Raw genomic sequence first — 19,767 nt, 5'->3', positions numbered from 1 at the left:
TTATTATTATTATTATTTTCTTTAGGTAAATGAGAAGAAAAACAGATTTGTTGAAGGTGGGAACTGGAAGGACTCAATTTCACATCTCTTGCTCTTCCTCTTCTGTGGTTGCTCCAGAAATTTTATCATCTTTTGCAAACAGGTAATGGGTGTGGTTTTTCTACAATATATATATATATATATATATATATGTATATATATTTTTAGAGTTTATTATATCTAATCGTATTTATTTATGTAGTATATTAATGAATGAGATGATAAAATCATAGTATGTTTAATTTTCACTTCGACTATATATATAAAAGGCACGTTGAGATCGATTAATGTAATATTGGCTGTTTGGAGGGTTTTATTTTTTATTTTTTATTTTTTTATATATGTATTGAAATCGGCTGTTTGGAGTTTGGAATTCAGCAAAGGCCATTTTTCGTTTCATTTGAAGACTGCATCACGTATACTGAAGTGGAAGAAATGAAGTTCCTTTTCAATTTCTCGTGGGGGGTTCTTAATGAAAAATTCTATTTATAATTATACATAATTTTTTATTTTTTTTTTCTTTTATTACATGTATAGTATATAGATAATAAGTAGATCAAGAGATAAAGTAGTTTAGAAAGAATGAAACCAACAAAATTAAACAAAAACTTAAAAAATAAGTATAGTATTTAGTGTGTGGGGATGATGAGTAACAAATTTTGATCTTAATACTTGTTGGTGGCTCCATCGAACATAACTGACTTTGTGTTTACATACTAGAGGTTCAAAGCAAGCAGGGAGGAATGGTTTTGAAGGAGGTCCCTATTTTTACTGGATTTCCTATAAATTGTCAATCACACAGGAGAATTGTTAAGAATATAATATTAATAATTAAATTTATTATTTTTTATTAGTTTAAACTTTTAGAATAAATGGTGATTTTACGTGATATTAGAACAGAAGTTCTGAATTCGAATCTTAACTTTACATATACTATATACAATTTAATTAAATATTTAACGGATTAGAACCCCTCAATATTGAGAGAAAATCTGCCCCACATGTTAAGAATATAATGTAAATAATTAAAATCTATTATTTTCCATCAATTTAAATTTTTTGTGCTAGTGATGATTTCACAAGAACTTGGATGCATGCGTACATAAATTAAGCAGACATTCTCATAGAAATGCTACGTGGGCAATTACATTTTTTTTTTCCCACTATATTTAACCTGGAACCTATTTTGTCCTAAATTTTGCAGTACTGAGTTACAAGGGAAGGTTTAGACATTTTGGATATTTTCAGAATTTTATAAATAGTGATAAAATGGTTAATAAATAGTAGTAAAATTATTTAAATAAAAAAATTAAAAATTTGAAATTAAAAAAAATTATATTTGATTGATATTTAAGAACAAAATTATAAAAGTTTTTGATAATTTCTCTTTCTCATCTCATTAGTCAAATATGGCACTCTTTTCTTCAGGTTGCAGGGCACATCTGAAAAGTAAAAATGGACATCAGGAATCACATGCAAACAAAACATGATCATTGTACCGCAACTGCATATTCACCTTGCCAACAGGGCAGGGAAAAAGCTCGTGATTTTGGCACTGCCAACTCATTGTAGTTGCTACTACTTGCTGGAAGTGCTCACCCTTGGCTAGCTAGCTACCATACCAAGAATGGAATTGGCCTTCAGTATATATATCAGGTGGCTCACGATCCCAAAATATGTTTGAGACGTGAGTATATGACATCTAGCACACAGATCATTAAATATCAGAAAATACAATTTATACCTGTACATGATTCTATCTAATAATTATTCGTCACTACATGATTGATTGCATCTGTGCGTACTGCGCCTCCTCCCCCATCGCATCCAAATGGTTCAAACAAGACAAAAGAATCCAAGTAAGCTGCGAGAGGTTCATCGTCAAAAACGAAAGTTGCATTCTTTCCGGGCAGTATCGGATACTGATCTATGTCATAGTTGAAGCTGTCTGTGATCTCCATCCAGTTGGGATCTGTGACAGTGCTCTCCTGATCCTTCTCTTCTTTCCTTCCATTCAAACTTACAGATTCTGTCCTTATCAAACCTGCACTTTCAGTACTGGACTCAGAGTGGCACAATGGACTTAACTTCTTTTTCTTGTTCAGGTTGATCTCGTCGTTTTCTTCATGTTGGTGGTGGTCTGGGTCGGTTGCTTTTCTTTTGCCTGGAACGCATTTCTTGTTCAAATGGGTATTCCAGTAGTTCTTCACTTCATTATCTGTCCGACCAGGAAGCCGACCAGCAATCAGTGACCACCTGCGTTAAACAAAATAAAAGATTGACCAATCATGACCAGTATATGTTGGTTTGACTGTATCGAAGCCTGTTTGATCCACCAGCGCAGCCTGTTTTGTGCTTTTCTACTGTCTTAATTCAGTGTGAGAAATTATCTTAATTATTTAACGGATCGAAGCGAGTAATGGGATTGTAAAAACTAAAGATTTCCAGTCGAATTGGGGGCTGGTTTTGCAGGAAAAAGCAAACAAGCTGTCACAATTACCTGTTGCCCAGAAGCTTATGCATTCGGATGATAAGATCCTCTTCCTCTTCGGACATCTCACCTCGTTTAATGTTAGGTCTCAGGTAATTCTTCCATCTGAGCCTGCAACTCTTTCCTCCCCTCATTAAACCTGAGAGAGAGAGAGAGAGAGAGAGAGAGAGAGAGAGAGAGAGAGAGTTACTGATAGTCATGTAAATTTAATAGAGTACATTAGCTAGAAAGGGGAAAGAATTGTTACCCGATCTGTCGGAGACAGTAGCCCAGTTGCCTTCACCATGAGTTTCCACATAATTTTTCAGAATCAAGTCCTCTTCTGCCTTCCACAAATTTTTCTTGAGCTGTGGCTTGATCACTGATGATCTTTTAACTTCCATGACCACTACCTGATCTTTTCACGTAGTACTAATTAATTACTATATGTTGTAAAAGAGTGAGTCGATGGTGAATGGGTTATAGGAAAGCGGTGGGAAGGGGATGGAAATTAAAGCTACCTAGTTGCAGACACTCCTGCATGCATAAATTTACGCAATTAATCATATATATACGGTGATGTAGGATTGCTTGAGGCTGAGGGCCCCTTTTCGCTTCTCCTTTTGCTTTTCATGGAATTATTAATCTATGATCCAGCTTGTAAAAGCAAATCTGCCTTCCACTTTCTATATATACAATATCTTTCTATTTCATATAACATGACATGCACTAATTACAAGCAGATCACTTGTGCGTGCCACGAAGAACTAAATAATTTATTGAATGAAACCTATTAGATATGAATCGAGAACTATATAGATCTGTTTATAAATAAATTTTATAAAATTAAATTTATTAAATAATATGATTTGATGTGATGATGATGAGATAAGATGTGTTGAGATGCATGTTTATAATTGATCTTCTCTCCCGTACTCCCCTTTAATTGTTTTATTATGGTGATGAAAACTCTTATAAACTTGAGTGGAGAAATGCTAAAAGCTCTTTAAATAGTGTGTCAAAGTAACATTGACCAGCAAGAATGAAAAATTATTAACGCTTTAGCATTCTCTCTAAAGTTCAATAATCTTTATAAATTCGCTAATAATCTAATTAATGACCTGATAGCATATGATCGATTTTTCAAATGAAAAATTTGAATTCGAAACTTCAACCCTCGGTATAAAATATATATATATATATATATATATCTTTATAAACCCATTGATTACAAATTTTAAAAAGGCATGAGTTAACATATCTAAAAAGATACGTGCTAGGAAAACTAGAACTCTACTAGCTTGAAATGAAAATCGTGACCTACATTAAAAATACTCATGTTCTTCCTTTAATAACTTCAAATTAAATATTACATATATATCTTTAATGTGAATTTAATAGTAGAATATTGGATGAGTAGATGTGTTGCTTCCTAGGGGCATGCAAAGTTTCACACTTCCAAAATATAGTGTAATATATATATATATATATATATATATATATATATATATATATATATATATATATATCAGATTTATATACAAAAGCCCCTTAATTTATACCACTGATCACTATGCCTCCTTGATGGAATTGCCACGTCTTATATTTAAAAAAATTTTAAAAAAAAATTAAAACACAAACATAAAATAGTAGAAGAAATCTAAGACATTTGTTTTGAATATATATTTAAATTTTTTTTAATTAGTCACGTGACACCACCACATCAAGAAAATTATTTTGAACATAAAATTGTTTTGAACATAAAAATTTTTAAATTGTTTTGAACATAAAATGGTAGGTGCATATGTGTCACAAGTGGTTGGAACTAATTGTAAGTGATCTACAAGTCTAAAATTATTGAGAACTCAAATTAAAGACTTACAATTATTTTTTTTTATAACCATTTTATAACTTATTTTCAATCGATCAATAAATGCCACTCCATTCATATTTTTCATTATAGTTTTATTAATAAAATAAAGATATACATAAATTAAAGAAGGCAGGTGTCCCAACAATCACTCTAAAATAGTCAGGAGCGGAACTACATGTCTACATGTAAGTTAGGGGGTGGTTTCCAAAAAACTCATATGGTATATAAATATTTATAATTATATATATATAATTAAAATTGCCCCCAGATTCTCAAAAATAAAAAAATTCTAAAATTTTTATTGAAATTATCCTTCCAAATCCCAATACTTATATAGTCTCACTCTAATTTTTCACTTCACACTACCACATACTTTGTGATCAATCGCCTCTCCAAACACACTAAATCCTAATTCTGCCCCTGAAAACAGTATATATAATGTACAAAGCAAAATCAAATCAAAAAACAGTATTAAATAATAGATCTCGTACTCCCATATTGAGCAACTTTGAAAGATGATCATATTATGAGCAATCCATTGATCAATCGGCCGGATGGCTTTATAAGAGACGTACATAAGTAACATATATAAAGCTTTAGTTTGAGATTGATTATAGTATTGATAGCATGCATGCATGCAGCAGCAGAAGTTGTTTAAGAAACTGTAGAAATATATATATAGTAAAGGTTAGATAGCTGGCAAGCAGAGATATTGGAAGCAGGGAGGAAGATCGACGGGAAGATAAAGAAAACAAAAAAGAGAAGAGATCGAAGGCCATTATAAGTCCCACCACATGGGACGGATGGCATGCATGCATTGGATGCATTGATGTCGCGAGATATGGTACGGCCGTGGTGTGGTGGGCTTATTTTCCTATCGCCCTTTTGAATAATCTACCGATCACCAATTAATTATTGGTATGGTGTGAATGGGGTCATATCATTTTCCATTTATCATTCATATCAATTTTGAATAAACCCAGGCCACGACAAAAAGGACACCGCAAAGATCCATACAACTGGAGTTATCTCAATCTCTTTCCTGTCTTTTCAATAAAAAGTTTTTTTTAAAAGTATATTTTATTATATAGAATTATGAGTCAGCTGAATGTGATGTATTTTTTCTAGAATTAAATAAAATTTATTATTAAAAAAAATCATATTTTGACAAAAAGAAAAGGCAAGCAGATTGATCTCATTTCTCATATTTTGCATGCTTTTTCAGAATTATTGGGGCTATAATTTCACCCTTTTTCAGTACCTTGCATTCAGCAAATTAATAATTTGTATCCGAACCCTGCTGGCTGGTGCTGGCCCAGCAGTGAAATAGTAATGCGCGCATGTGGCTGCCACTCTACTTGGCCTGTTCCTCGATGCCCATGGAGCAGAGAATAATACATATGCAAAACAATTCGGAATATCCATTCTTGCATTTTGTACAGGTCGAGTAATGACACTCGCTACCATTGATAGGTGAAGCAATAGCGGCAAAACTGAGCTTTAAAATTGGCAGAATCTACCAACACATCTCACGTCATCCTAGTTGGAGATTCACAGCTGGTAATCTCCTCTATTTCTAAAGCAGATGAGTCTTAGTAAATGTTTACTATTTTGAATGATATTGTAAAATCTTTAAGCTCTCATCAAGATTGGAGTTTTAACAAGATTGACGGATCTTAAAATTGATTTGCCCATTCTATAGCGTAATTGGCCGCTACAAACATTTTGTTTGGCAACATTTATTTAGACTTTATTCTTCTTAATATTTTACTTTTAAACAGTAAAAAAGACTCATAATGTTTTGTAATTTTTATTACTATATGTATGCTTGATTAGGAAAAAACAAAATACACAAATTAGGTATTTTTTTTTTAAAATAATTTAATTTTTTATTATTATTATAAATGGCACCATCACATTGATTAGTTGCAGTTGGAGTACTTGAGTTCTCAAAAAGGTTACGTGAATATCATTATTGGTTAAGATTCACCGACAATTGGATTTGAATAATTTTTTTTAAACTTAATAATTAATAAAGTATTTTTTTATTGATGTTATAATTTTTAAAAAAAATTAAATATATAAAAAAAATAAGTTGAAAAAAAAACCTTTTTTGTTGTTCTCGAGACCGGTCTCGTGGGGTGAATGTAGTACTGTTCTTTAATTAATGAGTAATAATTTGTATAGTTAATATGGGTAAATTACGTAAACTCTTCATTTTAAAAGTAAATAAAATTTAAAATTTATTTAAAAAATTATGTTTTAATAATATACTTTATTTTTTTAATAAGGAGAGGACGCGAAATTTATATATTTTAAAACTGTATTTAAAATCAGTCTCTAATTATTGAGAGAATTAAATGTCAGGAACAATCAAAAACCAAAGAGAGTATCATACTTTTCTTATGCAAATAAAAAAAAGAAAAGAAACAGCAAACAATTGAGAATGATCATGTTTGGACAAGAAAGTTGGGAAGGGAGACATCTTTGAATGTTGGAACTTGGCCTTGAGATTTTGGCAGTACTAGAGCTGTATTATTAATTTATTATTCTCTGCTTAACTTTTATGCTTTTCCAGTCACTTTTGCTTTGTAAAGTTCCCCATTAGCCAAACACTTTCCACCGCAAGACTGCAATTATTGAAGAAAAAAAGTTTAAAGCTTTCAATCGATGGGAAGAATAAGGCCTCTCAAGTGTTGTGCATGCGGACCACATTCCATACAGTTGGGTTAATTCCTGAACACCATGATGGATTTACTGCACTAAAATCAAACGTGCATCAGACACGTACACACGTGTGTATATATGTCTCGTGTGTGTATAGATATATATATCAAATAGATAAATTTCGTACAAATTTTTTACTAAAAAGTATGTCAAATTAATAAAAAATATTTTTTTTTACATTTTTTTTAATTGGGATATGCTTTTTTAGAAAATTTAACTTAACTTATTTATTTAGAACTTGTTCAAATCATTTCTTCAAGTTGGTTTTAATTATTTTATTTTCTATTTCTTTTTTTGTTGTATGGGGTCGTTAAGGGTTTTTCTATGTTTTACTTTTAATTTATTTAAACTTTTTTAGTATTTTAAAAAAAATTTTATATTTAATCTCCCACAAACATATATATATATATATATATATATATATGATGTTGTAGTTAAATAGAAATGTTTTGGAATCTGAATTTGAGTTCCGAATACTTTTTTTTATTTAACGATTAAGAAAATGTTTTTTAAAAGATGTTGTGATTTTTTTTATTTTTTAAAAAATATTTTAAAAAAATATTACCACTACTCTGCAGTTAAATGCAAACTTATGTAAATAATTATAAGTTGGTTGGCTCTACCGTTGGAGTCTACCCTTATGTTTTTATTTTTATTTTTTTATTTTTATTTTTTTACTTAATAATTAAATAAGTATATTTTAATAATATTATAAATTTTTTATTCTTTTTAAAAATACTTAAATATATTAATATATATATATATATATGAAAAGAAATTTCAACAAGCGGAGCCCAGCGCGAGCTCAAACAGTGGGAGTAGCACCGCCCAAATAATTATGTAGGTAATGTTAAAAGACAAGAGCAGAGGGATAGGACGTGATGTTACGCAATCACGCACACATTACGAGTGTGTACGTTATGGAAACTTTGAAGCTCGCGTCTCTCTCAGGCTGCACATATATATATACATATATATGAAAAAATATACATCATTTTGATTCCTTTTCACTTTTCCACATTCGTATATTCCATCCTTTTCTTTTTCACGAGCAAAATCACGTCAATCTTTCTAGTGCAAAGTGAAAAGCAAAACAGTATCCTCTCAATCTGCTTAGACAATAAAAGCAAAACAATGAATTATCAAACCCTTTTCCATGCTTCCCACATAGACCACCCTTTTAAGATTTAAGTAAATAAATATATATTTTAATCGATGTTGTCTCAAGAAAATTTAAAAAAAAAAAAAAAAAGGAGGGGATGGATGCATTAAAATATAGAATAAATAATAAAATTTATCTTTATCAATTAATTTAAATTTTTAAGATAATAATTGATTTTATATAGTATCAAAATAAAGATCTTATACATTTTATCATATTTAATTAAATATTTTACATATTATACCATCTATTATAGAAGAGTTTGACTCACACGTGAAGAAAAATTTTAAAATATAAAATAAATAATAAAATCTATTTATTTTAAAACGAGGTATGATTTTATAGTATACATGTCCATGTGTTTCTAGCCTTTTTATTTAAAGACAAATATCATTAAAATCATTAATTACTCGGCCAGTTTCTTTATTAAAGGGTAAGAGATGAAGGAAGTCACTTCTATCTATCAAGAAATTGATTTGGTTATGGAAACGAAAAGTAACAATAATATTGGCTGAAAAGGGCAAAAACAAAAAGTAAATATATAAAAGATTCTCTGTGTCTCGTAAAAACAGGGCAGTACTTGGTGATCCATCGGATAACCCATATTCTAATTTGGGCTGGACCTTAGTTTTGGGGCATTATATTCTCGCCCTGTAAAATTGGCTGGCTTAATCCAGTTCGGCCTTTTTTCTATTATTTCATTTCTGAGAATGGGTCCTATATATTTAGGCCCATCATCTCTAGCTAGCGACTTCAATGCAGAGAGATGAGTGTACTATTTATTAGAATTTCCAGATTAGATATGTCGGAAGAAATTCAATTAGTTTAAAAATATATATATTAAAAATTAAAAAATTTTAAAATTTATGATATGTGGAGGTTAGGAAGATCGAGTAGCATTGCTCATTTTATTTTTACCGTTATTGGTTGGGTGCGATTCTTCCACGAAAATTTTCACCGTCATTGGTTGTTTGAAATCATTCTGGTCAATGCTAGAATGTGTTACCTGGTAAAAGCAGTGCAACATTGCCATATTCCACAACCTATACCGGGTTAGAGAGACTGTTTAGGGAGAAAGGTTTTCAGTTTAAAAATTTTATGTAGAGTCACTTTTATATATTTTTTTATGCATTCTATTGATATGATTGATTATGTATTAAAAAATATTTTGATGCAATCAATCACATCAGTTAAGTGTATAGAGAGTACGTAAAAATAACTATATGTAATATTACTCTTTCAATTTTGTAGAAGAAGCTACCGATTCAATTGTAAGCCTCCGACCGGTCTTATGACTTAATAGCCGTTTTATAACGAGAAATGATTTGTATAAGTTTTAAATAGAAAAATTTTATATAAATTTGAAAGGCGAAATCGGGAGCAACTTTTTATTATATGGTCAAATATATATATGTGGGATGCATAACTGAATTGAGTAATAATTAGTGAATGCAGAATGTATAATATATGATCAATGTTATCATACTTTCTAGTGCGTAACTGCATTGATCATTAGGTTTCATTGAGCTGTCTATCATGAATATATAGCACATTAGGTACAAGACATTTATAGTTCATTTATGTGAAAATCAGAGCAGGAAAAAGATGTTGTAATATAGCATTAGCCATTAGAGTTACAGAGGATATTAAATAGAGTTATCTGCGCTCACTTTTGCCATTAACATTCATCATTATTTTCTTTTTTTTTTTCTTTTTTTATTTTGCAAAATGATTTCCATTCTTTAGAGTTCAACTTTGGAGAGAGACAAATAAATAAAACAAGTCTTATAATATTTATCGATCGTTTAGTATTATTTGAGAAATTCACTTAAACAATTATTAATATTATAGAATCTATTTTATGTATTTATCACTCTCCTATCCAGACCCTAAAATTTAAATAAGAACTCTAGAGCATCTAACGATTATGAAATCCTTCTAACTATATATGTTGTATGCATGAATATTGGTTTCAAGCAGTGGCAGAACTAGAAAATGAGAAATCTGACTTGGATGGCTGAGTTAAAAAGTATTCCTTTCGGGAGGGTAAAATTAATTTGTATAAAATCTACTTATTTTTAGAAATTGTGGGGGTTTTATCTCCTAGAACATGATGCCCTATTAGTTTCACCAAAATTGTATTAAGTCAGGCTTTGATATCGATAGAGGAAGGAATGAATTATCTCGGCGCATGATGAGTCGGGTTTTGATACGGTATTTTTTGTATTCATCTTAGAAATAAATAATAAATAAGTAAATAAAAAGATATATAAATATTTACGTAATTTAACATAAAAATTTATGTTCATATGGCATTTGGAGGTAAAATTTATTATAATAATCGATTTTACAATATCTCATGACTTTACATCTCTCAATACAATGAAAGAATTGAAAATTTTGAGAGATTGAAATGACACATTCTCGAAAATGACACCTTCCCAAAGAGAAGATCTTTTAGAGTTATTGTGCAAGATGTAATTTGTGGGTAGAAAAATCGTAGAGACCCTATAGAGATCTCATTCTTTTATAAATGTTTATTTCTTTATGATTGAATCCAATTTACCTTATAAACTCTTTTTCTTTTAGGAGTCTAGTTAACCTATTTCAATTTATTTCTTTCTTGTCTTATTTTTTGGCTTTATCTTTTTTTTTTCTTTTTAATTATTAGTGAAAGATTTTAATGACTGACGTAGTCAACTTTATCCTAACAGTCTCTTAACAATTTGTATTAAACACCGTCTCCTGATAAATAATATAACTGTTCTTCCATGTTATATCAACCTCCAATTAAAAAAAAAAAAAAGAACAAAAATACAGAATTACTCTTGTTAGATTTTATTTTATTTTATTTTTGTCCGTGTATCCATTCAAGCTGTCACGCAAACGGTTTCTAAGATAAATTTCTTATTTGTAAAGGCCACCCAAGAGTCGAGTTAATAAGTTTCGTATCCCATGAGGATGATCTAATATCAAAAGAAAAATCCATCTTGGCTGCAAACATAATATATATCATTTAGATTTTATGCATAGTTCTATAAATATAGAAAATGACCCCTCAAAAAAATTTATAATCTCTATATACTCTTTAAATTTTTTTAAAATTTCAATATACCCAAAAATGTGTCTCTCTAATTTTTTTTTCTTATAGTCCTAAAATTATGTTTAATTTCTATATATTATTTATTTTTAAGGATGTGGCTTCTTTGAAATTAAACTTACTTCTTAATATGGAATCTAAAGTGAAAATATAAGAAAAATGATTTAAGATCAATGACCTATATGAAAAATAGTTTCGAGATTTTATCCTCTAGACTTTGTTGAGTAAGAAAAGAATTTATGTAAACTTTCAATTATAGCATTATATATTTAATGTGATATGAAAATATCTAAATTTTATATAAAATCTGATAAAGTAGCTTACATACTAAAATAAAAAATGACATTTTAAAAGATTTATTGCTAGTTTATATGAAGAAAATAAATTCAGAATATTTCATTACAAAAAATAACAATAGATGAATATTATTTTATGAAATATTATCGTCAAAATCTGAAACATATATTAAGTTGTGTTTTTATAATTTTATTTCTATATGTACATAGCAAATTACCGAGATATATTTTTATATTTAGTTAAGTTTTTATGATTTTTCAATCTCTTTTTAATTTACATAAGAGAATTGATATTAGTAGTCCTATGATGTGCAAACTTTATCCACTCCCTTTAAAAAAAGTAAGTAAATTTATAACTCACGTGAAAAAATTATTTTTCTTTTTTATGGTGGATCTCATTTATTTTCAAGAGAAATGAAAATGCTTGCAACCATACAACTGTATTTATGATTACTCTTTATATAAATATGTCACAATAAAAAAACTTGGCCTCCCTTAATATAATTATTGGTTACGCCACCGGCTGCAAGGCTACATGAAGAAAGGGAATGCCAAAGACAGAACTAACGACGGAAGTAATGTCGTAATTGTTGAGAAATAAAATAATGTTGAAAAGATCTTGTGCATATTTATAAAAAATAGATAATTTTTTTATTAAATTAATTTTATAAGATAAATTAGACTTATAAATTTCTTCAATAATAAAATAGCCGTACAACGTAACTCCAAATTTATGATTTCAAATTTTTCATTGTTTGTTTTTCTATTTTAGACATTATTCTATTTTTTTGGACACTTGACTTGTCAGGTGCTCACATGTTCAAAATTTAGAGTCACGTCTTACGTAATGCCTAGCCAAATATCTTTGGATACGGAAGTATTTAATTACTTTTCAACTTATTCTATTATTATTTATTATTTTTTTTATTATTTTTTATTATTTAATATTCTATTATTAATTTTTATCTATTTTTTTATTACTATACATAATACTTCTTAACATCTAAACCCCTTTCAAAATAAAATAATTGACAAAAGATTGTTCTTTTCTTTATCATAAATGCTTTAACTACCTAAAAATTTTATAAAATAATTTATAAATTATAATAATTAGTCAGATTTGATATAATATATTAGATTATAATTTTTTTAATTATAAAATAGACTCCACTCTATTTTTTAATTATAAAATAGACCTTACATAAAAAGAAATTAATTTTTTAATAATAAATTTTATTATTTTTTAAAATAACTATATGATACTTGCGCACTATATAACTATAAGTAACATTATTCTAATATATAACATTCTTCTTATAACTTTCGTTCTCTCTCGACAATCAAGATCTCAAATATGTGATGTTGACCAAGTTTAGTCCAATTTGCGAGCCCTTGATAAAATCAAAAGTAATGTTATATTGAGTCATAAAATGTATTAGTATTGTATAATTATTTTAAAAAAATTAAAATTTATTATTAAAAAAATTCATTATTTTCTTATATTATTTTTATATTTATTTATTTTTTTAAAGAGATTGCACAACTTTTACGAGGATAAAAATCGTTTGTCTAAAATGAATGGTGGACAACGAATAGACCAAAACCACGAAATACCGAATGAAGAAGAATCCTAAGGATAAAATGTAAAATTAGATATCATCATTTTTTTAAAAATAAATGATCGAGATTTCTCGTGTAAAGACGTTGTTATCATTTCTATCATTTTAAAATTTTTAATTTTTATAGTTACTATATTTTTTATATTTTTTAAAGTAATAAAACCACCAAAACAATTCAATTATTTTAATGTAAGGGGAGTTCTACTTGAAGACCGAAGATAAGAGACAATGAACTCAACTGCTAAAGTTCAAAACTGTGCGTTTAAAACATTATTTAAACGGTGCGTGTCGAGCAAGAATCGTATGGAAACGAGAAAGACAAACGGTGCATTGGAACTTTAATAAAACGGCGCGTTGAAGGAATTTTGAAAAAGCCTGAATTGTAGAAGAAGGTGACGTTGTTTTCTCTTCGTTATTTTGTTAGGAGGAAAAATTGTAGTATAAATGGGAGGAATTCATTGTACAAGGCATCTGAATTTGCATAAAGAATTTCTGAACTTGTACAGAGCTGGAGGTTGCTCGAAAACCTCCTCCGAATAACAATTGATTCTTGGTTCTTCCGGTGCATTGTTCTTCTATTTCTATTTGCATGTTAGTATCTGGTTATCATTCTAGGTTGCTGAGCATCAGGATTAGAGGGTACGTGACATTTAATATAAAGATAACAATCGAGATTTAAAGTATTATACTCCCTAAAAACTCTACGGATTTTCGTCTCTAAATGTGGATATATTTTTGGAGAGCTGTTACATTTACCGAAAATTTGGTATCGAATGGGTAAATCATCTTTTTATTTTATTTATATATATATATTAATCTTTTTAAATATTTAAAAAATAATAATAAAATTTAGAAAATTATTATAAAATATTTTCTTAATCTTTTTATTTTATTTATATATATTTTAATCTTTTTAAATATTAAAAAAACAGTAAAATTTATAAAATTATTATGAAATATTTTCTTAATCATTAAGTCAAAAGAAAAAATAAAAAAAAATAAAAACATAATTTGGTAGAAAAATTCTGTGGGAATAATATTTTTCATTTTTTTTTTCTCTTTTAAAAATCAAAATGGTCTATGAAATTCTGAACTGGGTACTGAGTAGTATGGGTACACTGTCATGTCCAATAATTAAGAAGGTTCAGCGTCTGTGTATAAATGAAGGAGGCCTAGCCATTAATTAAATGTTGGGTTCACTTATGAGTTTGATTGTGAGGCCAGTTCTATGACTTTAGCAAAAGCTCTAGGCCACAGAAGACTCCATTTAGCCCTACATATATTATATAAGTAAATCTTTCTTGGATTATGCTTTGTAGCCTTCAATTCAAAAGTTGGCAGCTAGCTTTGATCAGAAACATCTTTTTAAATTCTTGTTCGTAATTATAAGATTAAATGAAAAATAATGATATATACAAATTTTCAATATACAATTCTAGAATAAGTTTTTCTTCTTTTTTTTTTTTTAAATAATATATCTCATCAAGAAAAAGTAAAAAAGTATTTTTTATACAAGGTTTGAGTGAGCTTTGTGCATTTGTGGCCATATATATATATATATATATATATTTAAAAAGAGTAATATTATGTACAATCTTCATTTGGAAACTGCAATATAGGTTTAGACAATTTTTTTTTTTTAAATTTTTAAAAATGTTAAAAATATTCGTCTTAAAATAATATTTTTTTTATTTAATAAAATGCCTATACATGCAATTCACACTTGGAGACAGCAAATAAAATTAAAAAAAAAAAAACTCTTATATCTGAATTTGAGACTTAAGTAACTCACTTTAATCAAATAAAAATAAAATTTTACTACTTATTATCTCTACATATCATATATTATTTTTTTATCTTTTATAATTTTTTTAAAAATTTTATGAGTTAATTTTTATTAAATTAATTGAATTCTTCTATTTATTATTTATATTTTAAATATTTGATAAAAAATAAAAAATAAATATAATATATGATATATAAATATGATAAATAAAATTATTCTTTTATAAAATATCTTTTATAATCAAAGCATTTTCATCGTAGAAAATACAGGCAAAGATCCCAAAATGGGACCAAAGGAAAGAGTGGCCGACAGTAGGCATTCATTTGAATACCAAAAGAGAAATACTTCTAGTTTCGACCAAACCTGGAATAATGGCGAATTAATTGTCTCAACAAACCCCATACAAAATCTTGACGGAGTCTCGAAATCAGATAGCCAGCACTTGATTGATAGAAATCAGTAGCTGAGAGATATTCACGTTCACCATTATGGATCCCACCAGTAATCTATCGACATTTAACACACAATATTACGCAGAAGCAGCGGCAGCAGTGTGTGTAATTGTATGGCAAAAGCTGGTTTTCTTTTTACCAAAACTAATTAAATAATTAAAGAAAGACATGACTGACATGATGGGATTTGGATTCATCATTACCCGTCTGATATATGGGTTCCATCACAATAGCATCCTGTCGGGTCCCCCCTCTCCCACGTGTGCTGCAATTCAAAAACAGAACAAAATTTGAGGTGTCAAATTGCACATCTTGAAGACAAATGTGGTAAAAGCAAAGCACCAATCCCGACAAGGAGGACACAAAGTCGTAAATATCATACCAACCAACAACGTTACAGGAAGACATTTTCCCTCACTCAATATTTACGAAAAAGTCCTAAAACGTTTTTGAAACACGTTTAGAAAGAGGAAAACAAATATGAAAATGGTTTCTCAATTTACTGGTTAAAACAGCATTCTCAAACTGGACCAGACAGTTGAATTTGTTTCAAAGAATCCTGGGTTAATATCGTACTCCATTTGGTTCCTTCATAAGCAATCTGATTCCCTGGAATAAATGCTTTGTTCCCTCCATCACTCATGCATGCACATAATTTTTCAGCTAATGCTTGAGCATATATATGGAAAAAAATTAACTGGGTCGACCTACTTGAGAGATAAAAGTAATTTGAAATCCCTTTAGTTACAGGAGAGTTCCCCGGCCCTCGCCGACAATTTAGCTAGACTCGTTGAAATCAATCCTTGCATGATGCTAGTGGATTGACAATCGACGAGACTTGCAGTGGAGCATCTCAAATTGTGTAAGGAAAGTAATCACATTATTTGGAAGAGATCTGTATAGGTTTAACTTGACGTGTAAGCTTGCATGATATATGCTGAGTCTGAATATCTAAATTTCTTTTTTTAACATTGGATGAGATGAGATGATTTTAAATAAAAATTAAATAAAATATTATTAAAATATTAATTTTAAATATTATTATTATTTTAAATTTAAAAAAATTGAATTATTTATTATATTTTATGTAAAAATTTAAGAAAATTATAATGATGAAATGAGATGAAATTATGTTTATATCCAAACTCAACCTTAGTCAAGTACCGACATAGAAACTGGAGTGTTTCTTTTTCTTTTAATTTTCTAGAAGGAGGGGAAAAGTTTTTTTCAATAAGAGTAAAAAGGAAAGCTTGAGAAATTAGAAAGTTTATATAGTAGGATCAGATGATCAGATGGTTTTTTTTTTTAATTTTATTTATAATTATTTTTACGCACTATATTAATGTAATTGGTTGTGCATACTCACTCTTTTGTGAATACATTACTTCAACTAATTTTATATAGTTAATAGATTCAAATTAAGAATTTTGATTGTAATTTTGACTAATCATTTTCAATTTAAAATTCAAATATGCATGACTTGGCTGTTTATTGAATCGTTACATATAATTAACGTTGAAACGGCAAGTCCTATGTCAATACTGAAAAAGATCCTCTCAAATTCTTATTCAAACCTGATAATTTCAAGTGAAAGCAAATCAGAGATGTAGACACATGAAGTGATGATGCAAAAATTTATTGCTACCGCTCGCTTGATACTATCCAAAATGTTTATACGAGCATTAATAAAAAGAAAATTTTATTCAGCAACCTTATGCCACGTACTTATTTTTAATTTTTATCATTTTTTTATCTCATCGGGCCGTGTGAAGTATAGGATTACTTAATAGAAAAACTCTAATAAATATTACAGGACTAATTACTTTATATGTATACCTTTCTCTGATCTTTCACTTGAAACTCTTAAAAACTTGGATCGATACGTAATCGAGAGGACAGTAATCGGACATGACATTACTCGCCATGGTACACATAGACCTACATCAAATAGTAAACTGACCGAGGAATAATTAGGAAGTTATTGGTCCATGCGCGCATGCGGTCCTTCCCTCAGGGTTGGACCGATACTGGGACTAATCGTATTGATTACGATCGAATGGCTGGCTAGGGTGTGAGAATGTGGGTGCACCACATATTGCCTGGTGCGGGTTCAACGGCACTGAACGTGTTTGGCTCGTGGGTTTGCCGGGAGGTTTCCTTTCAATCGTCCTCCAGCTGCTGACACCGACTGAGTTTGCGATTTGGTTCTAGGGACCAGATAGAGTTGGAACTGTTGGAAATTGTGTGTGTGTGTGTTTTTTTTTTCTTTTCCGCACGTAGGTGAAAGAGGGACCATACAACAACTATATATGTATATATATTCGAATATTGCATATATTTGTACAATATAATAAGCGTCAAAGCATAACAAATACAAGGCACGTCGGGAACATGTCAGTTCGATGTGTACGTTATCTTTGCAACATTAGAATCTTATTAATTATATCGATGACATTTCTTTAAAAAATAATAAAATTAAGCAAAATTAATAACTTCTGTAAGTCTTTGTCTATATATAGCAGTCCATGATCGATCCACGTACGTGATCATAACTTCAAAAAAAATAATGAATTTCTGAATAAAAGATACAAAAAAATATTATAATTTCGAGCAGATAAACTTGAATCCTAGGAGTAATCTGGATAATAATTATTTGGTTAGAAAATTCGTTGATAATGACGAACTGTATAACACGTAGGTAGCAAAAGCAGGAAGTCAAGCATCAATCGAAAATAGATCGAAGGTGTAAGTTAAGTAAGCCAATCAAGGGCGGAGTAATTAAGGCGATGTCGAAGACTTTGGTTACAATAATTTTTAAGGTGGGAATCAAGGGCCCACCTGGTTCCATCGTTTTGACTATCAAAATGGTTCATCTGAATGCAACGTAATGGCTCCATGGATGCATGCTTCCGAGTAATCCATTAATGGGCGCGCATGCATACAGACAGACAACACGCACCAAGAAAGAGCTCTGCAGTTTCGGCCAGGTACATTAATTGGAGAGTACAGAAAACCCTCACTCTCTTTTTAGCCTCTTAACACAACACTGTATCATTAAGTTTCATTTGATTACACTCTATCGAATGATGGGTTGAAATGTAATAAAAATTAAAAGTTGATTAAAATATTATTAGAATATATTTTTTATTTTATAATTAAAAAAATTAAATTATATATTATATTTTATAAAAAATTTAAAAAAATTATAATAATTATATAAAAAAAGATAAAAATAATTTAATTTAATTTGTGTAATCAAACCAGGCCACTGTTTGGGATAAGACTGAAAGCACCTGCATTCCTGCATATTTCATTGAGAACAAATTCTCCGCGAGGAATAACGTCTGCTTGTAAAGTGGGTTTCATAACATAAGATGTTGGCTTTCTGTGTAAGATAAATTTATTCTTATAATTATTTTATTTTATAATGGAGCGATGTTAGATATAATTATACTTGTCAAATTTCATACACTTATTTTAAAAAAATATAATTTATTATTATAAAATTATTTTTTTCATATATATCTCATATTTAAGAATAATGTTAAATATACTTATAGATTATGTAAACATTGTGAACTTATTTAAAAAAAAAAAGTAAAGGACTCAATTAAAATTTTAATTTTTTCATATAAATTCTATATTTACTTTTTAAAAAAGAGTGTGGCATTTATGTATTCTATAATTATAAATATTATTTCTTAAGTTGTAATTGATATTTTTCTTATTTTTATGTTGTTTATAGAACGGAAGATGATGAATTTGGATTTCTATAAGTATAATGTCAAAGGATTTCTATAATATTATTTCACTTTTAATATGATTGAGATTCTTTTTTTTTTTTATTCGAACGTTTGCAATTTTCCATCGTCTAAAATTACAGTGAAATCACAAAAGATACGAATAAATAGTAGTAAACTCTGTTTCTTACTTCCTTTCAATAAAGTAGTAAACTTGCCGAGGATAAAAAAAACGATTAAATATCTGATTTTCCCCTCCTTAATCTGAAAGTAAAAAAGGAACAATCGTAATGCGCGTGGGTAGATCTAAAGAGGATGGTGTTGGGAGTTAAGAAAACAACAGAGCAAAGGAACAGCCGGGCAACTGGGTCGGCCAAAAGTGCGGCACTGATGCGGACCGCTAGTCTTTGTTTCCAACACCCTGTCCCACGTCCCGCCCACCCCGGGCTCCTCTACGCTCATTCACTGTCCCTCTCTCTCTCTCTCTCTTCCTATTAAAAGCT

The 19,767-nt window shown here is 29.2% G+C and overlaps 1 protein-coding gene across 1 annotated transcript; it reads right to left on the bottom strand.

The window, feature by feature from the left end:
• Positions 1-1,497: 1,497 nt before the first annotated feature.
• LOC122308400 (transcription factor MYB82-like) lies at positions 1,498-3,168 on the bottom strand. The gene is made up of 3 exons (XM_043121698.1): positions 2,778-3,168; positions 2,540-2,669; positions 1,498-2,295 (listed from the first exon to the last, which is right to left on the bottom strand). Exons 1-3 carry the CDS (start codon positions 2,911-2,913, stop codon positions 1,800-1,802), a joined length of 762 nt encoding a protein of 253 aa, XP_042977632.1. The 5' UTR covers positions 2,914-3,168; the 3' UTR covers positions 1,498-1,799.
• Between the last annotated feature and the right edge of the window lie 16,599 nt (positions 3,169-19,767).

This window comes from Carya illinoinensis, chromosome 4 (assembly GCF_018687715.1).
Source record: "Carya illinoinensis cultivar Pawnee chromosome 4, C.illinoinensisPawnee_v1, whole genome shotgun sequence".
Taxonomy (NCBI): Eukaryota; Viridiplantae; Streptophyta; class Magnoliopsida; order Fagales; family Juglandaceae; genus Carya; species Carya illinoinensis.
This window is presented reverse-complemented; position numbering and strand designations above follow the sequence as displayed.

Excerpts from the sequence above, each read along its gene's own strand:
- LOC122308400 (XM_043121698.1), bottom strand. The coding sequence starts at position 2,913 with ATGGAAGTTAAAAGATCATCAGTGATCAAGCCACAGCTCAAGAAAAAT. Across the intron at positions 2,670-2,777 it reads TACTGTCTCCGACAGATCGG|GTTTAATGAGGGGAGGAAAG; the intron begins GTAACAATTCTT and ends TCTCTCTCTCAG. Across the intron at positions 2,296-2,539 it reads CATAAGCTTCTGGGCAACAG|GTGGTCACTGATTGCTGGTC; the intron begins GTAATTGTGACA and ends TGTTTAACGCAG.